The following is a 21,512-nucleotide window of genomic DNA, read 5'->3' on the forward strand; positions in this document are numbered from 1 at the left end:
TTGTCGTCAGGGCTCTTTCTCCTTTTTCTTTTTAACCTAAAGAGGCCTTCTCGTGCCTACTGGCCGTTGCTGACTTTGTATTGCGTTGTTTCTATGGCTTGGGCTCCCTTTCTGCCGCAGGTGCTTTTTCTCCTAGAGCGTAACGCTTTTCTGGCGCGAGCTTTTCCTTCCCCTAATGGACCGAACAGGCGGAGGCAAAATTGAAAGTTTTAGCCTGGCAGAGTGTGTTTGTTATACGTTCTAATACTGGTAACAGAAGAAGAGATAAAGGAAAAAGCCAATGGACGTCTGTATGCGCAAACCATTTTGGCCGATACTGGTTGATTCTGGAACGACGGATCGGCTGAGAACGATGGTAGCTGAGCGTCAATGAGAGCTGCGCGTATATAAGAAGCCTTGTAGGTAGATGGGCCGTCGCCTTTCACAGCCTTACGATGACTTAAAGACTAAAAGGAGACAAAGGCGACACGATGTGGCAAAACGAAAAGAAGGCTCATGATAGGCACAATGTATGTGAATATCGGGATCGAATGGCTGCCGTCAACTTGATCTGGATGATATCTAAGACATACAGAGCATCCGCAAATTTTTATCTATGAGCTATGAAGGCTCTGGCTTATTCATTCCTTTTTCCTATATGATGCGATTGTACCAAAGACTATCTTATTACTTTTCCCATTTAAACATATAACAGACAGGTTCAGACCTACTAGACCTAAATCCAACTTTTCAACCTGAACTCGTCGCTCGTTGTTCGACCATCTTATTGCTCTAACCTTGTCTTTGCTGTTCCATTGTAGTTCTAGATCAACCTGTTTCAGCAAACTCATTGTTACATCTACCGCTCGAGTCATTTCGTCACCTCCATGTGTCATCTTATTTTTTCGTGTCAAATATCTTTTTCTACTACTTTTTTCAAAATCTCACATATAAATATTAGGTAGCTTGTCAGGGTACCGAAATAAGCAATGGGGAAATTATTTGAATTTTTCAAAAGTCCACAGCTATTAGCTAGCGTCAACCATATAAAAAAAAAACGTTATGTTTTTCGCGCAAACACATTTTAGAAGGCTTTACCGATTCGTTGAAAAACTGACTAAAAACATTTGCCCAGTTCGCATTGAAACCCAAAGAAAGGTTTTCTATACTTGTTCGTCAATGTGTTCTGACATATCATTTTCCCTGTAGTGTTGTTTCGTTAAGCCAAGCCTATACGTATACGAACTTTTACTCGTCTAAGGGCAAAGTATGTCATGGACATGCATGAGCAACTTGAGCGAGGATGGCGTCACCGATGCCCTTTCTGATAGAGTAGATCAAGCCGACATGCATATTCTATTTGTGCATCGAGGAAAGCGGAGCTATACATGGCGTTCATTTTTAATACAGTATAAGTATGTTCCAGGATTAATACATGTTTTTTTGGCTATATAAGCCTACCACTATAGTTGTGGTTACGGCAAAAACAGTAGTAATGAAAGGACATCGTAGGGTGTGGCCATTGACGAGTATGTATAAGAAGAAGGCCAAATAAACACGACGGCGAAATGAACACGTTACTGCCTTGGAGGCAGTGCAGGACTAATGCAGGACTCCAAACCGGAGGCCAGCCACCACGCCTCGTTCCTACAGTTTCGTTTTCACTTTCACTTTTTCGGAGACACTACGTATACATGTATGCATTGCTTACCAGGCAATATCTTGAATGTAACATCGGCGCCTTTGACTTTGGCTACCGTCAACAATGCCAAGGACAACATGAAGACAGCAAGGGCCACGCCAGGCCACGGGTCAATTTCTCCAACGCAGTATACCCACTCATATTTGCTACCGATAACTTCGGTCATCGCTGCTGCCCGAGTCGCTAGTTTTGCTTTAGTCTTTCGAGCCTTCTGTTAGGAGCCTCCGCGGTGTTCTCCTACGGACCTCGGCCAACCGACCGCTTCCCTGCGCACCTCTATAGCCTTCTTTAGCACTCCGTTTTAGGTGCGCGGTCCTTTATTGGTTATAGTCTACAACTCTGGCTGGTCAGCTGGCATTTGCCTGACGCCCCATTCGCAATGCCAGCGAGCGTGTGCGAGTATTCCTTTTGAGTTATACACGATATATATAGTAACCTGGGAACGACCAGCCTACCTCGTCATAGTATGGCTTCTCGGAAAGAGGCAGTACTGGAGCAACATGGTGGCGACAAGCAGACGCTAAACTGTGATGTAGACGGCGCAGTTCTGTGGCTTGCAAACGGCGCATGCTTAGCGATGCCTCGCAAGCTGTGCAAAATTGCGTGAAGGTATTTTATTGCTTTGTCCATCTGCAGGTTCCTGTCGTTGTGCTATTTCATTGGTGAATACCGACCTTCTGGCCAACAAAGCGATTGGCAGCGGGCCAGCTGGCCGTTAGTTGATTGGCCATTACAGGTCTGCTCCTAGTATTCATTCCACCACAGAAACCGTGTAGTCACTGCATGGTGAGCTATTGCGTATCGCGGTGTGTACAGCGCGGGCGCAAGTAAACAACTGTGTTCTCCGTTTATTAAAAAGCTGGTCCAGACCACCATTATTTTGGCCTAGTTAAGTATGAACGAAAACTGTGAAGTCTGATTCGTTTTACATGCAATAGCTTTTAAGTAAAAAAGATAGTGCATTTCAGAACAGACGTTTCATAGGAACTAAAGCGGCCTTTAAGGTTTCTGCTGGTCTGGAGTAAAAAAGAGTTCACTGAGATCTGGAAGCGCTCAAACGTGTTCAAATGGTTCTCAGTTAGGAAATCTATGTGAAATATCGGCCGCGGTGAAGATAGCGATAATATGCGCTGGCCACCATCGCCGAGTAATACGAATTAGTTAAGTATAGTAGCTATGGATATTTAGAGTTTACGATAATATAGAACAGTGAATTATAGAGAAGCGTGGATTTAATTGAGATTTGACAAGGTTCTACAGCGTTTAACAGCAGTATTGCATACAGCTTTGATGCGGTTTGAGGCCGCATAGTCAAGAGCGTACTTCCTCGGATTAAAATGTTAAAATTAGCTGACAATCCTAGCTTTGATCATCGAAACAACTGAGAATTGTATTATGCTGATATCTCAAATCGGGATCCAAATAGTTAATAAATCCTATGATTAAGGAAAAACACCTTGAAAGTTACATTCACTTTGAAGGTACAAAATTTCAGAAGACAAAAAGGTTTTTGTCTTCTTAAATTCTGCCCTCATCGGAAACCATTAACTTACCAAATGTTGAGAAGGGAAGTTGCTTGCAATATCGAATCCTTCGTAATTAATGTCCCGAGTCTTTTGTAAATAGTCACTTCAACAGTGCAAGTTGCTAAATAGAGAACTCAAGTTCTCGGAGAAAGAACTCGGAGCTATCGCAACGAGCGCTTTCGTTAAAATTCGTGTCCCCTTCAGAGATACAGCTATTTCGATTTACACAGTGATATAATTGTGTAGGAGATTTCGCACAGAAAATTTTGATCCTAAATATGCCTCTTACTCAGGACGACCAATGACCAAGTGGAACTGAAAATTGAGGTTGATCCTTTTAGTAGCGTCGCTATTATCTCTTGAGGGTTGGGTGTAGCGTATTCTGTAGAAAGAAATATTTACACTCAACAGAAAAAGGTGTAAGAAAATTGAGACGTAGTGTTTTTTTAGTCGTTTAGCTTCCGATTTTGCAGAACCGATACCGGTCAATCCTTTTGGATTGGACTGTTACAAATGGCGAAACGTAAATTTAGCACGATAATAAAATAATTAAAAAAAATAAAAGAAATAGGGTAATAAGAGGTCTGCCTGCTCCGGTACATCCAAAGTAGGAATCTGACAAAGAAACTTGCAGTTATATATTAAGTGAGCCGGAAAAGGCGTGTGTCACCGCGGAAGATGTCTGAAGTCTAGTGAACGTCCACCCTGCAGTAATGAAAAAAGTAGTTAGCAGAACATGCCCCGGGCATACATTGAGAAAGTGATTTGGGACATCACTACATAGCTGCTATGAGTAGTTTTCGTTCGCTCGCCATATTTACGTGGCCTTGTAGCTTCGAATTCCTGTCTATTCTTGAACCTTTAAAGCGCTCTCGGACGACCAAAGGGACTGAGTCAAAAATGTTATATCTTCATGTTTCAGGCACTGTAAGAATTTTCATGGAGCCGAATACAAAATTGTTGTGAAAATGCATCGGAGACTGTTTACTCAATGAGAATCAGTTATTTGTCGCACACATCGACAAAAAACACCAAAAACATATATATATATATATATATATACATATATAAAATACTGGGTGTCGAAAAGCTGTCACAATGCTCTTACAAGTTTGGTAGTTCTTTTCATTATTTATTCTATAAATATACATTCAGATGGCGGAATTCGTTTTAAAGTTAAAAGAAAATATTGGAAAGTAAGCTAAAGACAACGCTTCTTAAAGACTAGCATCTTTTATTGTTCTGAGCCGCACGTAAGTTACATTTAAAGTTAGCTAATCCTAGTTAGTCTCCCGTTAAGTTCCGCTTAAGTTCTGAATATTATATATAGGCTCAGAACACTTATCACGTAACGCTATATATAGCGGCGACTGCCGAAATATTTGTGAATCCGCTAGAAATACATATTTGATATTAATATTACGATTGGACACTTGAGACCCTCCAGGCAGACCGAGAGTGTAAGATAGCCAGGTTCCAATATTTCTAACCTACGCTCTTACAGAAAACCGGTGCGATCATAGCGTGGGCTATACGAATTTTCATAGAGAGTCTATTTAGAGACTTAGCCAAACATGAATCACTTACGGACTAGAGTCTCCACGTATTTTAATAGAGCAGTCGTGTATTGGTTCACTCAACGTTAATCTGAGTCATACTTAGTAATAACTTTCGGTATACTGCAAAAAGGCGCCTCCGTGCAATAACTTTTCAATGCCGAAAAGCTATTTAAATCGATTATTTATCGGAAGAACTAATAGCACGTTCTTGAAAGATAATAGAAGGCATGGGGGAGCATGAATATCGTACCACACAAGACATGTGTAAATCTAGCAATATATTTAGGTCACGTTTAAAGTCAGTAAAGTTATAATGTTAACACTACACAAAACAGTAATGGCTGTGTTTCTATACATTTGTTCGATATGACAATCACAAGGGCGCGGCTTGGGACCTAATCGTTAAGTAGGCAATATTGCGACCGAAGGTCAATCCTGTCCGCCATCGTCTATCGCTCTCTACATCTTTTTTTCTAGGGAAGCTATAAAGATGAAACGTGTGTTACGAAACTCTTGTCATTTTCATTCAACAGACGAAACATCATTTTCTAAACTCAATTGATGTAATTTAAATGCATGGATTAAGCCACTGCGCTTTATTAAACCCGGTCCGTCACAAGGGTCATTCACGCCACTGCAGCAGTCTCGGAAAGGTTTTGTGACCCTACGTAACCCCGTAATAGCAGAGCACGAGGAAGAGATGAATGCATCTGGAACTCTCAACTATGCAAATATCCGACGTATCAACTTCCTATGTTCGAATGTATGAGCGCGCGATTGTGTATATGTGCATGTGTATGAACTCAGCAACGTGTGACGTCCACGCGAATGTTGCCTGGCGTCTTTATCGTTATCCTGACCAAAGAAGCCCTTCCACTAGTCCGTAGAGGCTAATCTGTCATGTTCACGGCTCCCTATCATGCTCCATGATTGCCTCGTCTCTTTCGGCTATCCTTGGAGGAAAGACTCATCGTCCATACAAGTCGCAGGCAAACTTCTTTTAGGCGTTGCCCGGTGTGCTCCACGCTGCCACGATGCTCTATCCAAGCACACCCAACCTTTGAAACTCTCAAAGGGATTCTTAACCGCTACGCAATGCTGTTTCTTACCGTTCAACCGAAGGCCTTAAATCTCAGAAGTCTCCAACCCAGCCATTTGCGTCCGTCCGTTTAGCCGTCGAATGAAGCGGTTCCTCTTCGCGTAGTTTTCTCCGAGGTTTCTGTGAAAATCTCTGAGAGGCTCGTGACACGCACAACATGCTTGACAAAGGAATGAAGTTACTGACGCTGGATACTGTGCCAAATGTGCTTGTGTATGAAGGCATGACATGAGAAAGCCATGTTGCTTCTGCTTCTCTTCCCTGTTCCATCCCGCCAGGAAGCTCGGGATGATTCTTAGCCGTGCATGGGATTGGCAGGGAAAACTTTCCTCTCATCTGTTCATGGGCGACCTGGCCTCGACCCACATGTCGCGGATGGATATGTCGCAGTTAAACAACTCAGTGAGTGATCCAGCTTTACGCTGTGGGATCTGCTTCCTACTGCAGGCAGCATTTTGTGCAGCTAGGTAGAAAAATTGACGTTTGACTTGCATTCTTGCCCGGCCGTGTCCCATAGCCCCGTTACGCCTAGAGAAGGGTGATGGCGAATACAAGCTAGTTTCATCGAGTGCTTCGACGTTATGCTCGTTTTTCTTCTGTCCCTCGGCTTTCTCTTGTTTTCCTCCCTCGACATTTCCCGATAGCTTCAAGTTTGGTTGCCACATTGGCGTACTTCGGAAGCCCTTGTTTGTCACCTTTACGAATGAACAGCTTTGATGGCCGTCCTAGCCTGTTCCCTAGGGGAAACAGGTATAGCGAAAGATGATAAGAATCAAGCGACGCAACCTTCGTTTCCGTTAGTGTATATGCTGCCGCCACAGCATCGGAGTCCATAATCATCACACTATGCCCCGTATCTGCTGATGGCTGATGGGCTATCTTCACTCAAGCAGCTACGAGTTTCTTTCTAACCTTTTTGCTGCGTCTGTTGCTCATGTATACGGTACGGGATACGTGCATGTTATATAGGGGTATACCTATGAACCTTTCGAGCCTCTCTTCTGTTTCGGTAACTGGCAGCTGGCTCATGAAGCAAAGCGTTTTCAAAATACAGAATGCTACAGCAGCTTACCTAGTGTTCAGCATCGTTTTTGTCCTGGAGGATGGCAGTAGTACAAGAAGACAGTAGAAGGTGTCCTAACTAGATGGTTGGACACCATGGTGTCGGATCGCCAGAAAACGAGGAGTATCGAATTTTTAGTATGGTAGAACAGTCTGTGCGAACACAGTGCCATGAGCAATAGATTGACATTCGTGTGAGCGTTGTATTGTTGTATACGATGTTAGGGTAAAAAAAAAAAAGAGTCTCTTAGGAAGACACTGTACGAGTGTCTACGCACTCACCCGCGACGTCAAAGAGAAAACCCGACTGGTTGGTATGTTGCATAGCAATGAGGCTTCCGACGACGCTGTGGAGTTTCCAGAGCTATTGATTTCTGTGCGAAGTCAGTGACTCAGCTCCGGACATTTAAATTTCTCTGCTTCTAAAGAAATTCAAATGAAGGCAAAGTTATTATATTTATCTAAATTCCTTAACAACTAAACTAAAGGCTGTTTTTAAGGTATTGATAATCTAATCAAAATATCGAGAGCGACATCGACCATATCAAATTAAATTGAATAGTTTTTTTTTTTTTTTTTTTGTAAGGAACAGAACACTACGTATCTACACCTTTTTCGTGTTTATCTATGACTATACCATAAGCCTAAATACAATGTTTTTTTTTGGATTCTGGCTTATATATATATATATATATATACATGCGGTGTAGGCAATATTATGCTGGAGCAGCTTGCATGGCTTTATTCATATTTCACGATAGCTGAGTCGGATGTTACTCGCTTTACAAATTACCCTGGCAACAATACGAATCAATAATGGCACTCCATGAACAGTTCAGCTTTCGTCTAAAGAACTAAAACCATATTCTTGAGCATTTTAGAGTTCCTTCCCTAGTTCCTCCTCTTCTAGTTCCTGTGAAGTGTCGTAAAGTTACTACAATGTTGAGTCACCCTCTTGTAAAAACTGTAAGTAAGTACTTGAATAGCAAAACACTAGAATCAGCAACTTGTTTAAGGTACAACCCATCGTCTCAAGTCATTTCATAAGTAGGCCAGAGGCTGACTCTACGTGGCCCTTCTGCCACTACCATCAGTCTCAGATTTATTACAGTTGTATACACATGCTAGATTCCTAGCTACATATCATAAGGTACTATTCGAAAATGCCCTATCTGGCAATTCTAATTTAAAAGAATCCTTCAAAAATTCACGTCTTAGATGAAAAGTAAATGTATTTTCGACACCCTCAATAGCTGCATTTTGTCGTGATCAAAACGCTGTTGAAACAGCCCAGGACGTTTGCCTTGTGTATAGTAAAAAAAAATGCTCAAAGGAGGTTTGCCAAGTCCGAAAATGGTATCCGTAGAAGGTAGAAAATGGCCCCGCTCCAATCGATGGTCTGAAAGAAGGCGGTCGACAAACAACGCGATTTGGTCAAGAAGATGAGTTACAGACGTCGTTGGTCACCTTGAATCTTTTAGAGACTTAGTTTGGTATGTCACGAATTTTCTTAACCAGAAATTACGGTTTAACGTTACGTCTCATTATCCCGACATCGACCATCACGCGGCCACAATGACCGATCTTTATACAGAAATGTTATCGAGGATGCTACAATTCAAAATAGGTCGCTCTAGGATAGAAGCCAAAGCCCAAGATTCAATAAGGTCTTCGTTCACAAAAAATAATGCTTTATGTTTGGTGGGGCTGCAAGGACCTGATTCACTGAGAATTGCGTTTATTTGCCCAAATTGCATTGAGATCACTGGCCTATCCGAAATAAGGGCCGGACAAACGAGGTCAGGTCACCCTGCTTTATGACAATGCGAGGCCTTACACAGTGACGATCGACAAACCTCTCCTTCTGAACTTCGAATGGGAGGTTTTATTACCCATACCATATTCGCTAGATTTTGCATTGACAGATTTTCACGTTTTACGTTTACGGGCAAACGCTACTTTGTGGCGTATGGTATTTTGCTGCAGTTTTTTTTTTTTTTTTTTTTTTTTTTGTGTTTTAAGTGGTATTGACATTTTGCGATCCGGAAAAGCTATACATCGCACTCTGCAGTGATATATTGGGTGAAGCTTTTTTGATTGTCAAAAGCAAATAGAAACCACACCGATTTAAAGCTTCTATTTTTGTATAGTAGAGCGGCTAGGCATGTACGATAATTAGTAACATTAGAAGATTATGTACTCTAATTAACGAACGAAGAGAAGGTCCCTTCAATCCTGACACGTTTTGCCTTCTACAAGCGCAAAAGAGGTTATCGTAGTATCGTTTCTTATGAGATGTAATACACTGGTGTCAATCAGTCCAATACAATGCCCTTTCAAGCCTCGAAACGTGAATATTCAGAACATGCGAACAGGAGGCTTAAGCAAAAGCTGCTTAAGGGCAAGGATATAGATGTTCCATTTTTATGATTTATGATGTACTGCTTGATAATGCATAGTACTATATTAAAGGCAAGACCCTTTCATTTTTATTAATGTTGCCTTTCGGCCTCTACATCAGCTTTCACAGGGCCAACTACAAGTAGCGTTATACATCGTTATAACAACAGCAATTAGCAGTAAATATTAGTGAAGGAAGTTTTCCCGAAGCCAAGTTAGTAGAAATGGTCAGCACTACAAATCTCACGATAGCTGAGGTTGTTACCGTAACTTACTTCATTATCTCCCCAACAATTTTTTATTCCTCAACTCAAAACGAATAGAAGTCAGACGATAGTGAACACACGAACATCGAACAAACACCAAACGGTATTATTTCATATTTGTTTGATAAGGCTAATTTCAAAAGGCATCGTTGTATGCTCGCCCGCAACGAGCGAAAGTATTATACATTTGGCTTTATATAATATAGTAATAGTCCAGGGTCGGGGTTGTAAACTTCAATCCGTGACCTCCATTTATACAACCTAGGCGTTATGTGGTACCGTCAGTTTCGTCCACGGTACACTGAAGGATAACTCTGTAGCTAGGTGTACGTAGTGTAGCCCATACAGGTAGATATCGTTCATGTGGCTGGCGTGCTCAAGTCTTCAACACGACAACGCTCCCCATTGAGACAAACAATTGATCATTTTTACAATACATTTTATACATAATGTTATTACAATAATTAGATTCAGATTTAATTTAGGTGAGATGAACTTTGTACAAGCTTGTTTTGCATGCCAAAGAATCATGTGCGTTCATCATGTAAGACCCTTGATATCAATCGAAGACGGTGTACTCATGGTCATTGTCACCATTAGATACCATTGTGTTATCACTATTTCAGTCATGTATTAATATTTAAGGGCCTTGCGAATATTTAATGTTCGCTAGTTTCCCTTAATATATAAAACTACTCATCTTATATAGATATACGTTAGTGTTAGCATGAAAGCGGAATGCGAGGACTTACTAAATTTATTAAATAGTTAGCATGGCCGCCTATTGCAAAAGGAAACCTATAATGAATGAATTATCAAGGATACTCTCGGCCTGGCGGACGTGTTGAGAGAAAGCAAATTTCATCCTATTATTATTTATACGGCAGTACGGCCGTATGTAATAGTTTGTTTCCCTGTAAGGTTGATCATTACTTGTGCTGTCGTTGTTTAGGTATTTTTAGTAGATCGCGTTCGATACGGATGTGATTGATGGACATTTGTGTGAATTACTTAGCTATTTACTATAATAAGGCACTGACTATCACTTATCTAGTTTATGGTCCTACAGTGACTAAATTCATACTCTCATCATTGCATTCGAATGTTTGCTACCTTATTTCATTGCGCGGCCTCGAACGTTACAACGTTGCAGGCATCACGGGCAACCCCACGATTCGCGGATCGTAATGTTGCCGATCTTTATGAAGTTCAACAGGCCTTTAAGCAGGCACATCGGTTTCAGCTTTTCTTCGGCTCGTATATAGGAGTACGCAGTGTATAAATTTAGAACAGCATTTGACCTGATGACGGCAAGGAAAACAACAAACTTAAGGCGTCTATAATTCTTCTCCGCTATAGCAGAGCCTAAAATAAAGCTTAGGCAATACTTCAGATTCTCGCGGTAGTTTCAATATTACGCTGAGGAGCAAGGCAAATAATATTACTGAAGTGCTGTAGCACCTTCAGGCTCAATAAAACTATCCTCTCCGCGTTATTGTATTGCAATACTGTGTAAATTGAGGAAGAAGGTATACGCATCGTCTAAAGTTATATGTTTCAAAATACATTATCTACATCTGTTAAGCACTCGCGTAACTTTAGCTGATATCTGCAAGTTACGTCACATCCTTTACTTAACTAACCTTAATCATGCTATTGACTGCTGCTGTATTGAAATATATTCATCATTTAGGGTTTCTCTGCACATTTTTCTCTCGCTGTGCCTTAAAGACAGCAGGCAAAATAAACCATATACACTTTAAAAGGCCTTACGCCCTTCAACCCAACAACTGAAAAATAGTTAATCGACAGGAAACTAAAATCATTGCTTCTTTCTCTCGGTATTTTATTACTGTGTTCGTATTCCAGCTATGCGCTTGGGTCATTCTCGTTTTTCTCGTGTGACGGCGACAACTGGAGTAGACTTTAGGTAAAAAAAAAAAACGCCTAGCTTACATCGGAATAACTTTTGAGCTGTGTTTATGTAATTTGAAAAACTCAATTGTCTATGCGATCGATAACCTAGCTTCCGCCAGAAAGTAAAAACGACTATTATTGTCCCAATGTAACACCAGAACCTCTGCTGAGAAAACTACATGGTATGACCTCAACTAGGTTTAGGGCAAAATACGTTTTCGTAGCATCTATTCATCGGGTTTTTTTTTTCGTAAAGAGATATAGCGGGTGCTAGAGTTAGAAGTTCGATGTTTTATTAGTAACGCATCAAATTAGAACGATCGTTGATTCATCTTAAAAAATGCCAACATACGTTTGCCACGGTACAGCTTTTTGCATTTACCGTACAACGAGTGCAATGTTATCAAGCCATCCCGCCTAGGTCTGCCTATCCAGTTTCCACAGCGACCACTATAAACTTTATCCGCTTCTAGAGCGTGCTTTTCTGTCCTGAAATGTTGCGGCCGTTTGAGGGTGCGGCAAGGCTTTGAGTATGCTCTACGCTATAGATCATGGGTGTCTGTCTGCTCTTAGGTAAAAGGCAGGCCTATTTCGTTTATCAAAGGAGCAGGTCACGGGATTTTATTTGGCCAGCTTGGCATCAGCACAGTCTTCTCTATAAATCCGTTGGAGAATGTTCTATCCGCATAATGTGATGTTATTCTCTATTCGGCTTCAACTGCCGCACGTTTCTTGTAAAGGATCCAGGCAATCATCCAGCCCATCCAAGCATCAGTCTGTCCTTAAATGTCCTACAGAAGGAACGAGGGAGATGTAGAGAGACGCCAATATTACACCGTAACAAAGATGTTTTCTACTCAAACCTATATCCGGCACTATATATTTATATTTAGAATTTTTCAGCAGATGATGATTGTACATCTAGGATTGACTGTGTAAAATATGTAAAAAAAAAAAGTACATAAATGGGTGACAATAAATTACAAAAATATTTATAAAGGGGTACTTATAATATTATGGCAAAAAAACGTCATGAATATTGTTCATATAGAAACTTATTGCATTCGTCTAAAATATGTTTGCGAGTCGATGTTTCTGACCAACATTTGTGTTCCTTATTACACGCGACCGAGGCCTCCAATATACCCATGCGTATTCATGATATACAGTCCTTTATGTCATTTTTACAAACAAAAAAAAAACAAATTCAGAGTTGACAAACTGACATTAGAAAAACTCCATGCGCCATCTGAGTGGCAAAAATTCTCTACATCGACAATGAGACGACTACCAGTCAGCATACTGGTAATATATAAGCGAAATAATGAAACATTTTCTATTTCGTTGATTTTCTACAAAGAAAATTCTGTTGCTGGGTAGCAATTTTTGCGGTGGCAACGTTAGTCAGTATACGATACACCGATGTATTAAGATTAAACGTTTGACAAGCTTCTGGCAATCTTGCCAACTGGAAGACTCATCAGGAAATCACACACATCATCCGTGTTAGCGCGTTATTCAAAAGTGCATGCCCACGTAGTATCGATGTACGCAAGGTCACGTTTTCGTTGTGTGGTCCTGCTTCTGCTACTACTCTCGCTAAGGAAGTCATCTCTATTACTGAGGGTATTTCTATGAAGAGTCCGTTAATTGCCTTCTAAGCTAAACCAGTAATTAGAAATAATGAGCAAGAAAACAGTTAATCAATAGAACTAATAGACTAGAATAGCTACTGAATTTCGTTCTAGCGTCTGATAGAGGCAAAGCATCGCCATAGCTGCGGACAAGGGCAAAAGAAGGAACATACGAACACTTGCCCCGGTGCAGAGCAAACTGGTGCCCGCTAGTGCTGTGACACGCTCGCACACAACTTTGTAGGTGTAACGAATCAACGCATAGTTGTTTCGTTGGGAAAAGTCAGTTAGATCGTTGTTGGACGAAGCGTACGGCGTCATTTGGCAATCATCCTTTACCCAACAGCAAACAGTCGACCTGTACCGTCTACTTAGGAGATCTCAAAAGGCCCAACAACAAGTTCAAGCGAAGCTACCCAAGATTTCATGTCATGCACACCTGCAGAGGAATTATTTTGAAAATGATAAACGAATGTCAGATAAAAGAAATTGTTAGGTTAAGTAAAGCGTATTGGGTGCTGGTAGACTTTATATACAAGTTATGTACGTTTGTAGCTTCTAATCCGTCTAAGTTAACCCTTGCCTAAGCTAAATAAACCAATTTTAATTTAAAAAATAAAAAAAGTTTAATTCAAAAAATAACGTTACCGAATTGCACTGTGTATTATGCATCCCTGTAGTTTGTTGAGTAGAGACTGTATGGATAGCCCCACGACATTTCATGATTTTTTTTCAAGAGGTTTTAAACGTAAGCTCAGTCGAATGGCAGATGCATTGTGGGGTAACAGAAATGAAATAATGATACTTGCTATGTGTTTCCATTTCTGTTAACCCGTAAGTCGGTATTATGCCATAATGGGCATATTTGCTATTCGACCTTAAACCTTGTCATCTAGGTCTATGTAAGAAGCGATCCGCTACAAGATCACCAAAGATGGTATTCCTTGAACCGGCAAATATCCGCTCTGCTTTCTGCCTCGATTGCTCCTGCTCTCTTTTTTCCACAGAACTCCGGAGAGGAATTATTTTAGGATTCCGACAGTAAATTTGGTAGATTTAGTAACTGACGTACGGATGTCAACTTAGGCGTGAATTTCCAATCCTTTACGTATTAGCTAGGGGCGTTTACAAGCCTCACTTGGACTTTTATCATGACACGTACCAGACTGCGCGGCAAATGCGGAACTCTAAAGTGATGCGCCTTAGTTGTTATCACAATGCTTTCCAAACTGGCGCAACTATTCAAGAAGTAACGTCTTACTTATATTGTTTGCAAAGAATGCATTTTCTAAGGGCGAACTTGGTGAACTGAAATCTTTTGAGGCAAATATATTGGATAAGTTCGCTAATTATCACATGAAATAAATCTAAAGAACGTTTATTTTCAAACGAAAGCGGTCATTTTCGCTGATTGAATATCTATTGTTTAACTGTTGTGTGGTAGCCTGGCAATCATATCAACTCTGACCACTCCGCTTATTTTAGATCTGTTCATTTTTCAGCCTATGTTTTTTGTTTTCGCAGGGTTTCCATTGGCAGTGTCAGCTGCTGCGTCGGTAATGTGGCGGCCAACTGCCCCTCTAGCCGGAGCGCTTGCGTTTGCCCCTGCAGGCTTTGCATCGCTACTAGCAGCCCCCGCTCCAGCCTGCTCTTCACTTCTTGCCACCCAAGCGCCGCAAGCGCCAACACAATCGGCCCAACTCTTCCGTAGGACGACGCTTCCGTCGCAAAATAGCTACCGGTTCCGAGCCGAAAGGTTAGTTTTCAGGGAGAACTCATCACAATGTGGTCCTACCCAGCCGTGAGTGTGCCCTTAGACAGCCAAGCGGAAAGTTTGATGCTATTTATATGTAGGAAAGGAATATAACAATGATTGTCCATTTTCCAGTTTTCGGTCTTAAGAGCTACGGTTTTCGAGTAATGTAGCTTTATTAGGTGTACGTTCCTTGAAGAATAAATTCAATCGCAACTTCGTTGTTGCGAAGAAGAAGAAGGTAAGAAGACCTTATCAGTTGATTGAAGATAGTTCTGGCGCATTGATTATTTCCCTTCATAAAGAAAATATACATTTGATATATTTTGCTAAAGTCATACCGTTAATTTGATCTTGTATGCTATGAACTAAATGCATATAGCTCGACAGAAATAAGAATGCCGCGACGGCGATGTGTGGAGGAACTGGAAGAAAACTGTCTGTTTAAAGGCAGATGTGGGCTACTCGTTCGGTGGAGATCCCCATCTCCCGACTCTATTACTATAAAGGTTTTCTGAGGCGAATCGTTCAGGCGACGCGACCCGTTCAAACCTATACTATAATAAAGAGACGGCGAACGGAAGTGGGTCTATGACGGGGGGTAGCATAAGAAAGGGCGAACCCTACGCCGTACTAGTGGCAGTAACACTTATCAAGAAAAACACCTCGTAACCACTTTGGAGAAAAGAGGAGGATCATACTCCTGATTAGCAGCAGCAAGCAGGACCGTAACATCTTGACGACGTACAGTGAGCGATAGTGCGACCTATTTAGGTTAATATCGGCCCTAATTGTGGGTTAGAAAACCAGGTGATTTACACTGCTGGATAGTCTGTAGTGCCACCCTTAGGGGTTCCTTGTCACACGTTGCATAGTTATACTAGTTTTGCTTCACACCCTTAAGTGTGAAAGTTAAGGTAAGGTGGTTTGCTAATCCTTTCTCATTTTTTGTTTCTCTAACTTTACGAATAATAATGCAAGCAGAGCTATAGGAGACATCTTGAATATAACAAATTCATTGGAGAACCAATGTTTTGAGGAATGGTTATGCGAGAGTCGGTTGAAAAGACAGCCAGCGGAGAAGTGTCCGGGTGAAACTTGGCAAGAGTTGAGTGATAACTTCAGGTCTGTGAAGCAACGTCTAAAATCTAAACAGGGGGGTTTTGACTACTGACCTAGCAACCAGATTAGTGAAGGCTTTCGTGCTCTTTAGTACTGCTGCTTCGTTAACTTACGTCGAAATTCTATCTTGGTTGGGGCTCATATACATATATATATATATATATATATATAGAGGAATTACTAACAGTTTACTTTTTTTTTGGCTGATTAGGTATAGCATGGTTGGACGCCAGCTGTTGAATATCCTACCTTAATTGCTCGAACTTCATTGCAAGCTGTAAGCTAAATGATGTCGATCCAGCTTCAATGCCAATCCACATTAAACCTAGATACGTATATACCGTTTCCGATTATTTTCAACGAGTAAACGCCTACATAGATGCGCTGCATTTAAAATCTGTTTAAGAGCGTGAATTTGACATAGTGGGACTGTCCGGCTGAACTCTGATCACCGTTTGATTTTAGAAATTTAGATGGTTGCTCGAGCGACCATTGATGAAATCATCGCTCTTCGTCTTCGACGGGATCATGTACGCAGCTATCTACGCTCCATCGCAGCTATCCTCCTTTCATTTAATCGTACTAATCATACTCGCTTGCTACCACAACGTTGCTTGATTTGGTCATCAATATTAGCCAAGGACACAATACCGCCGCGTCCGTTCTCTAGTGGATACTCTAATGAAGTAAAAGACGTAACAAAACATTCACCTGTGCTTACGTCATATGGGTCGATCTTCAATTCGCTAATGATGCACTCATATAATAATAATAATAATAAACACGTCATGGAGTGCTACTTATTCGAATGGAACAGCGTCACCCTAGATACTGAACGGTACAGAATAGAAATAAAAAAAAAAAAAGATATTTTCAATTTAGAATTAACAACACACGTTCGCTTTGGTTAAATCTTATAAAATACCATACCTCGATAATATTTATTATTATTAGAAATTGTTATTAGAAAAGTAGTGTATCCTGATTGGAACGTTATGGGACTAGGCAATTGTCGAGAGCGTCATGATAAGGTACTTAAGGCTAAATCTATTTTATCAACGCCTGCCCGAACTACGCTATAGCTCAAGAGTATACCCACAAAGAAATTTGTCAATAACCTACATTTAAAAGAAGCTTTATAGCTTTCTCTTCTAGTTTTGGGTAAAGGCGGCTTCAGAAGAAGACGTTACGATTGATGTTATAGTCTCAGAGGTCATCAGAACTTTAATATCTCATTCTGTCCGTACGGGTCTACAGTTCCATTAGACACTGGCATGTGCTATTCATTCATTTTTTTTGCTCGCGATTTTACTCTTTTTTTTTCTGTCTGTTTATTTGAAAACGAAGCAGCATGTCTGCAGACGCGATATTCTTCCAACGATTTCCCAAGTAACATGGCAGAGAACCAATATCCTGATTGGCTCGCCATCTAAACAAGTACTGTCTAAACTGGCCTATCCTACTTTTGGACACAATAAGCAATGCAGCGACAGAAAAAATCAAGACTTAGTCATTTGCAGGAAACAGCACGCCGACCGTATTACCGGACGGTAAAAGTAGATCGGCAAATTACGAACAAGAACGTCGAGTTGACTAGATAGCTCAGTTTAAGAAAAGAAAAAAGAAGAAATTGGGAACCTCGTAATTACAAAGACGATCGTCGGCCTAGGCGAGCCTAGCAGGACGTAATGCCGGGCCGAGGAATGTTCACAGGTAACAACGATGTCTTAGTGAATTGCTAGCTGCTGCCAGTCACTAGAGTCAAGCAAATTTCTTCGTTTTGACGTTTTGGACTATTTTTTTTTTTTTTGTATATTTTGCGTTTCCTTCCATTGCTGCTAATTTCTACTTTTTCTACGCCATAACGCAAACTTTTTGCATTTTCCACCATCTTCTCGAAAACTTCTACTGTTTGGTTTTACCTTTACAAAAGACTTTACGGTCTCTTTGTTTGCCATTGACTGCTATAGTCTAATTTACTGCCTGACAATTAGGGAGATGAGAAGGGACCGCGATCTCATTGTGGGCTTACAGCATCTTTTGCTGCTGTACATTCCAAACGGCACTTGACCCATTCATAATGCTTTGACGGTGCATACCCATTCAGCATATTCAAACTGCCTCCTTCCTGAAGTTTCACGATTTGTCTGCTTTGTTGGTTGGTCTCTCTTTGATTTAAGCCCGATTGGGGCTTCCGTTGCTGGCAGTCATAACCTTGCTGAGATTAGTGGTTAGAAACGAGTCAACAAATCCTTCTCTTTTGCTTGTTTCGATCGTAGTACCGTAATAAAAGAGGCGCTAAAATGTATTTTGTAAGAAATTCATAATTTAAAAGATTTAACTTGAACATTCTCAAGTTGTCAAACACGTATGAAAAAAGCGGTTGTGAAAATGTCTGATCGGAAAGCCTATGTGTGTGTGTGTGTGTGTGTGTGTGTGTGTGTGTGTGTGTGTCAGATCGAATAGAAAAACATAATGAGACCTGAAGGGATGAGCCACGTTTGCTAGACGGCTTCGGTTGAAATTTACATTCATTTGATTTCTATTACTAATGTACGTTCACAGCTTAAATGTGACGCATTAGATCTGTACATGTATCAGCACGTATCCACAGCAGTATGCTGGTTTATGATACCGTTGACGCCTATTCCTTCGTCCATAGGGTTTTAGCGTAATCATGGTCAAATAGGCTCATATATTTCATGGATGCATCCAGCCTAAAGGCTACTTGTATGTGCCGTTAATTAGAGGAAGTTGTTAATGAAACACGCTTTTCTCTCTAACATTTGCTGAGTTTTTGTTCACACGGAACTTAGAGTTAACTTTAAGCTTGGGTGCTTTCTTTGTTTAGAAATAGCACGGAGAACCACTGCGCCTTGTAACTGTTGCGATGCTATAGAAAGATTATGTACTGCGCTAACGAGTGCTCGACGCCAATAGCGAATCTAGACAGCAGTTTTCTTTTAGTAAAATTATTTCAGTGTGTTTTTGGCACACACACACACACACACATAGGGATATTTTTTTTAACCTAAAGCTCGTTATAGACAAGCAGAAATATATAGAACATACTTGATTTCCTAACGAGGCACGAAGTTACGTGCAGGAAGTGATAGGGTCCGCCATGACATTTACTTTCGTTTGGCTGCTGCTGCTGTGCCGATTAAAAGAATAGAGGCCCAACAACATCTTAAAGCGCCCCATTGTAAATTCAGCTTGCTTACTCACGGGTTAGTGACTATCATTGATAGGGGACAACATATGGCAGAAAAGCCTGCGTCTTTATATAGTCTATATTACGCGTCAATTTCCCTTATTACTTCTTGTACCGTTCAAAAGTTTAGACTGGTAGTGGTATGCATTTTCCTCGAAACAAACTATTATTTTTCATATTTGACATTACGCAAATATTGTTCTTTGTTAGTTGAAAAAAACAAAAAGCGTCTTTAAAGACTTGGTGCTTAACATGCTCGTGTCTTTATACAGTGTCGAACATTTAAAAACGGGCAATTTTTTATGAAGGCAAGGTCTTACGAAATCAATGAATGGCTCAGCTGGTCTTACTCCCCAGCATAGCCTCCGCTATCCGAAGCAAAATCTGTTTCTCACAGAATCGTCATTGAGGACATAATATGTAGTCGTTCTGAACATAAAATTTTACTTTTCACATAGAACACTGTGTCGATTTGGTCAAAAAGGAGAAAAAGCTATCCCAGGACACTACGAGTAGTTATTGCGCACTTGATTTTTTTGTGGCTCCTTATAAATGTGCTGCAGGGCATAAAAGCCGAAGAAAAATTTCGAGGGCTTGTAACGGTTCTTCCCTATACTTCTAAAACAAATCTCGCAAGATTTCACTTCGGTCTTCAGTTCTCACTATATTTAGCCAGAATGTCCATCGGACGTGACTCGGATGACTGGCATCGACAAAATATCGAAGAGGCGGAGTGCTTATCGAGGAGAGGGGTAGGGCACATGAGAGGAAGGAATTGCGAGACTCCGGACGAGAAAGCGACACTATTATCCGTACGCGCTAGACTCTACTACAGTGAGTAGATTGGTCACAGTGCCGATACGAGGCGTGCATGGAAGAAACAGCCGCGATGGTAACATGGGCATAGAGCCGAAGGAGCTAACTGACTTCGGAGACGCGCCAGGAGTCGGCGGATGTCTTTGACATTCGTTGCCAGCCCTAGTCCTCAGTTTAAGTGAGTTGCACTCCGAAGCACACTCCGATGAACACTCTGCCGTAGCCGGTTAACTACTACCCTACCCCTGCACCACCTCCAGCGTTCAGAAATGTGACAAAAAAGGAGCAGTTCCGCTTACCCCGATGCAAGTCCGTTACCCTTGGCTAGCGTCAAGCGCAGCCGGAGGAAGCTGAGTCACCAATATGGACGCAATGCCAGTTGCAGCCGTACGACCGCTACCTAACCTTTTTTTTCTGTAACCGCTGTAATCGGCTTCTAATGTATGCTTCTAGAAGTCGGTAATTGAGAATATAATATATGTATATAACGTATCACGCCGTACCCATGAGTTGACGTAAAGACCTGCTCATTATATATGCACGTTCGAACAAATGCTCTTCGTTCATTGCCAGTTAAAGTACTCATAAAATTACACAGTGCAGTAGTACTTAATTATGAGAAGAGGAAGTGAATCAAAGTTTTTCGCCACTTTAATAGCTTAATGACTTGCCGAGTGGCTTTGGTAAGTCCTTAAACAGTTCCGACTGACGACCAGTGGTGACTTTCGTGGCTGACGAGCGGGAACGTAAGTTATAACGTTCCAATGCCGAAACGCCTGCCTAAAGCTTGGTATAACTTCTTCAACGCTATTTGATTATTAAACTAGCTTGCCAAAAGCAATAGTTACCGGTTTAAATAAATAAACAAGTGAACCAACCAGGCATGTATGCACAGTTTGTTTCCGTCACCTTTAGGCCCCATCGCCGACGATAGCTTCCTTTTACATCAACATCTATAGTTACACCTGCAGGCCGCAACCGTTCAGCGTCACTGGGAGACAGAATCGTACACAGCGTAGGTGAAAGTACCTTTATAGAGATCGTTTCATTGCTGCCTTTGCGGAAGAAGTATTCAAGAAGTGTTTGATAGAGAAGAATTGCTCACTTGCTAACGAAGACGAATGGATGATCAATTAATGTCAGTTTCTAATACATAACAGAAATGCAGCACATAGTACATACTAGATATTTCTGCGACTGCACCTATTTACCGCACGCATTGTGTGACGAGCAACCTACAGAGTATAATTAATTGTCTGCAGCTATTCCCATGGTCCCCGAAGCAATATGGCTACAGGCAAATACCTCGAGTGTTTGTAATATCGTCCAGTTACATAGGTTAGCAACAGTGAACACAGCAAATGCGTTAGCAGTTCGTGTGTCACTTTCTATATAACTGATTCGTAGTATTTAGTCTCTATATACCGATACTAGTAACATGTAGGCTGTTTGAAAGCCTTTAG

At 41.1% G+C, this 21,512-nt stretch overlaps 1 protein-coding gene across 2 annotated transcripts in view; it reads left to right on the forward strand.

Moving 5' to 3' along the window:
* Positions 1 to 21,512, forward strand: part of LOC111248478 (uncharacterized) — a 180,368-nt gene that overhangs the window by 125,815 nt on the left and 33,041 nt on the right. For both annotated transcript variants that reach the window (XM_022800943.2, XM_022800942.2), the window contains exon 2: positions 14,669 to 14,900. In XM_022800943.2, coding sequence (XP_022656678.1) covers positions 14,669 to 14,900 — 232 coding nt within the window. The remainder of the gene's footprint in view (positions 1 to 14,668; positions 14,901 to 21,512) is intronic.

This window comes from Varroa destructor, unplaced genomic scaffold (assembly GCF_002443255.2).
Source record: "Varroa destructor unplaced genomic scaffold, Vdes_3.0 BEIS01000003.1, whole genome shotgun sequence".
Classification (NCBI taxonomy): Eukaryota; Metazoa; Arthropoda; class Arachnida; order Mesostigmata; family Varroidae; genus Varroa; species Varroa destructor.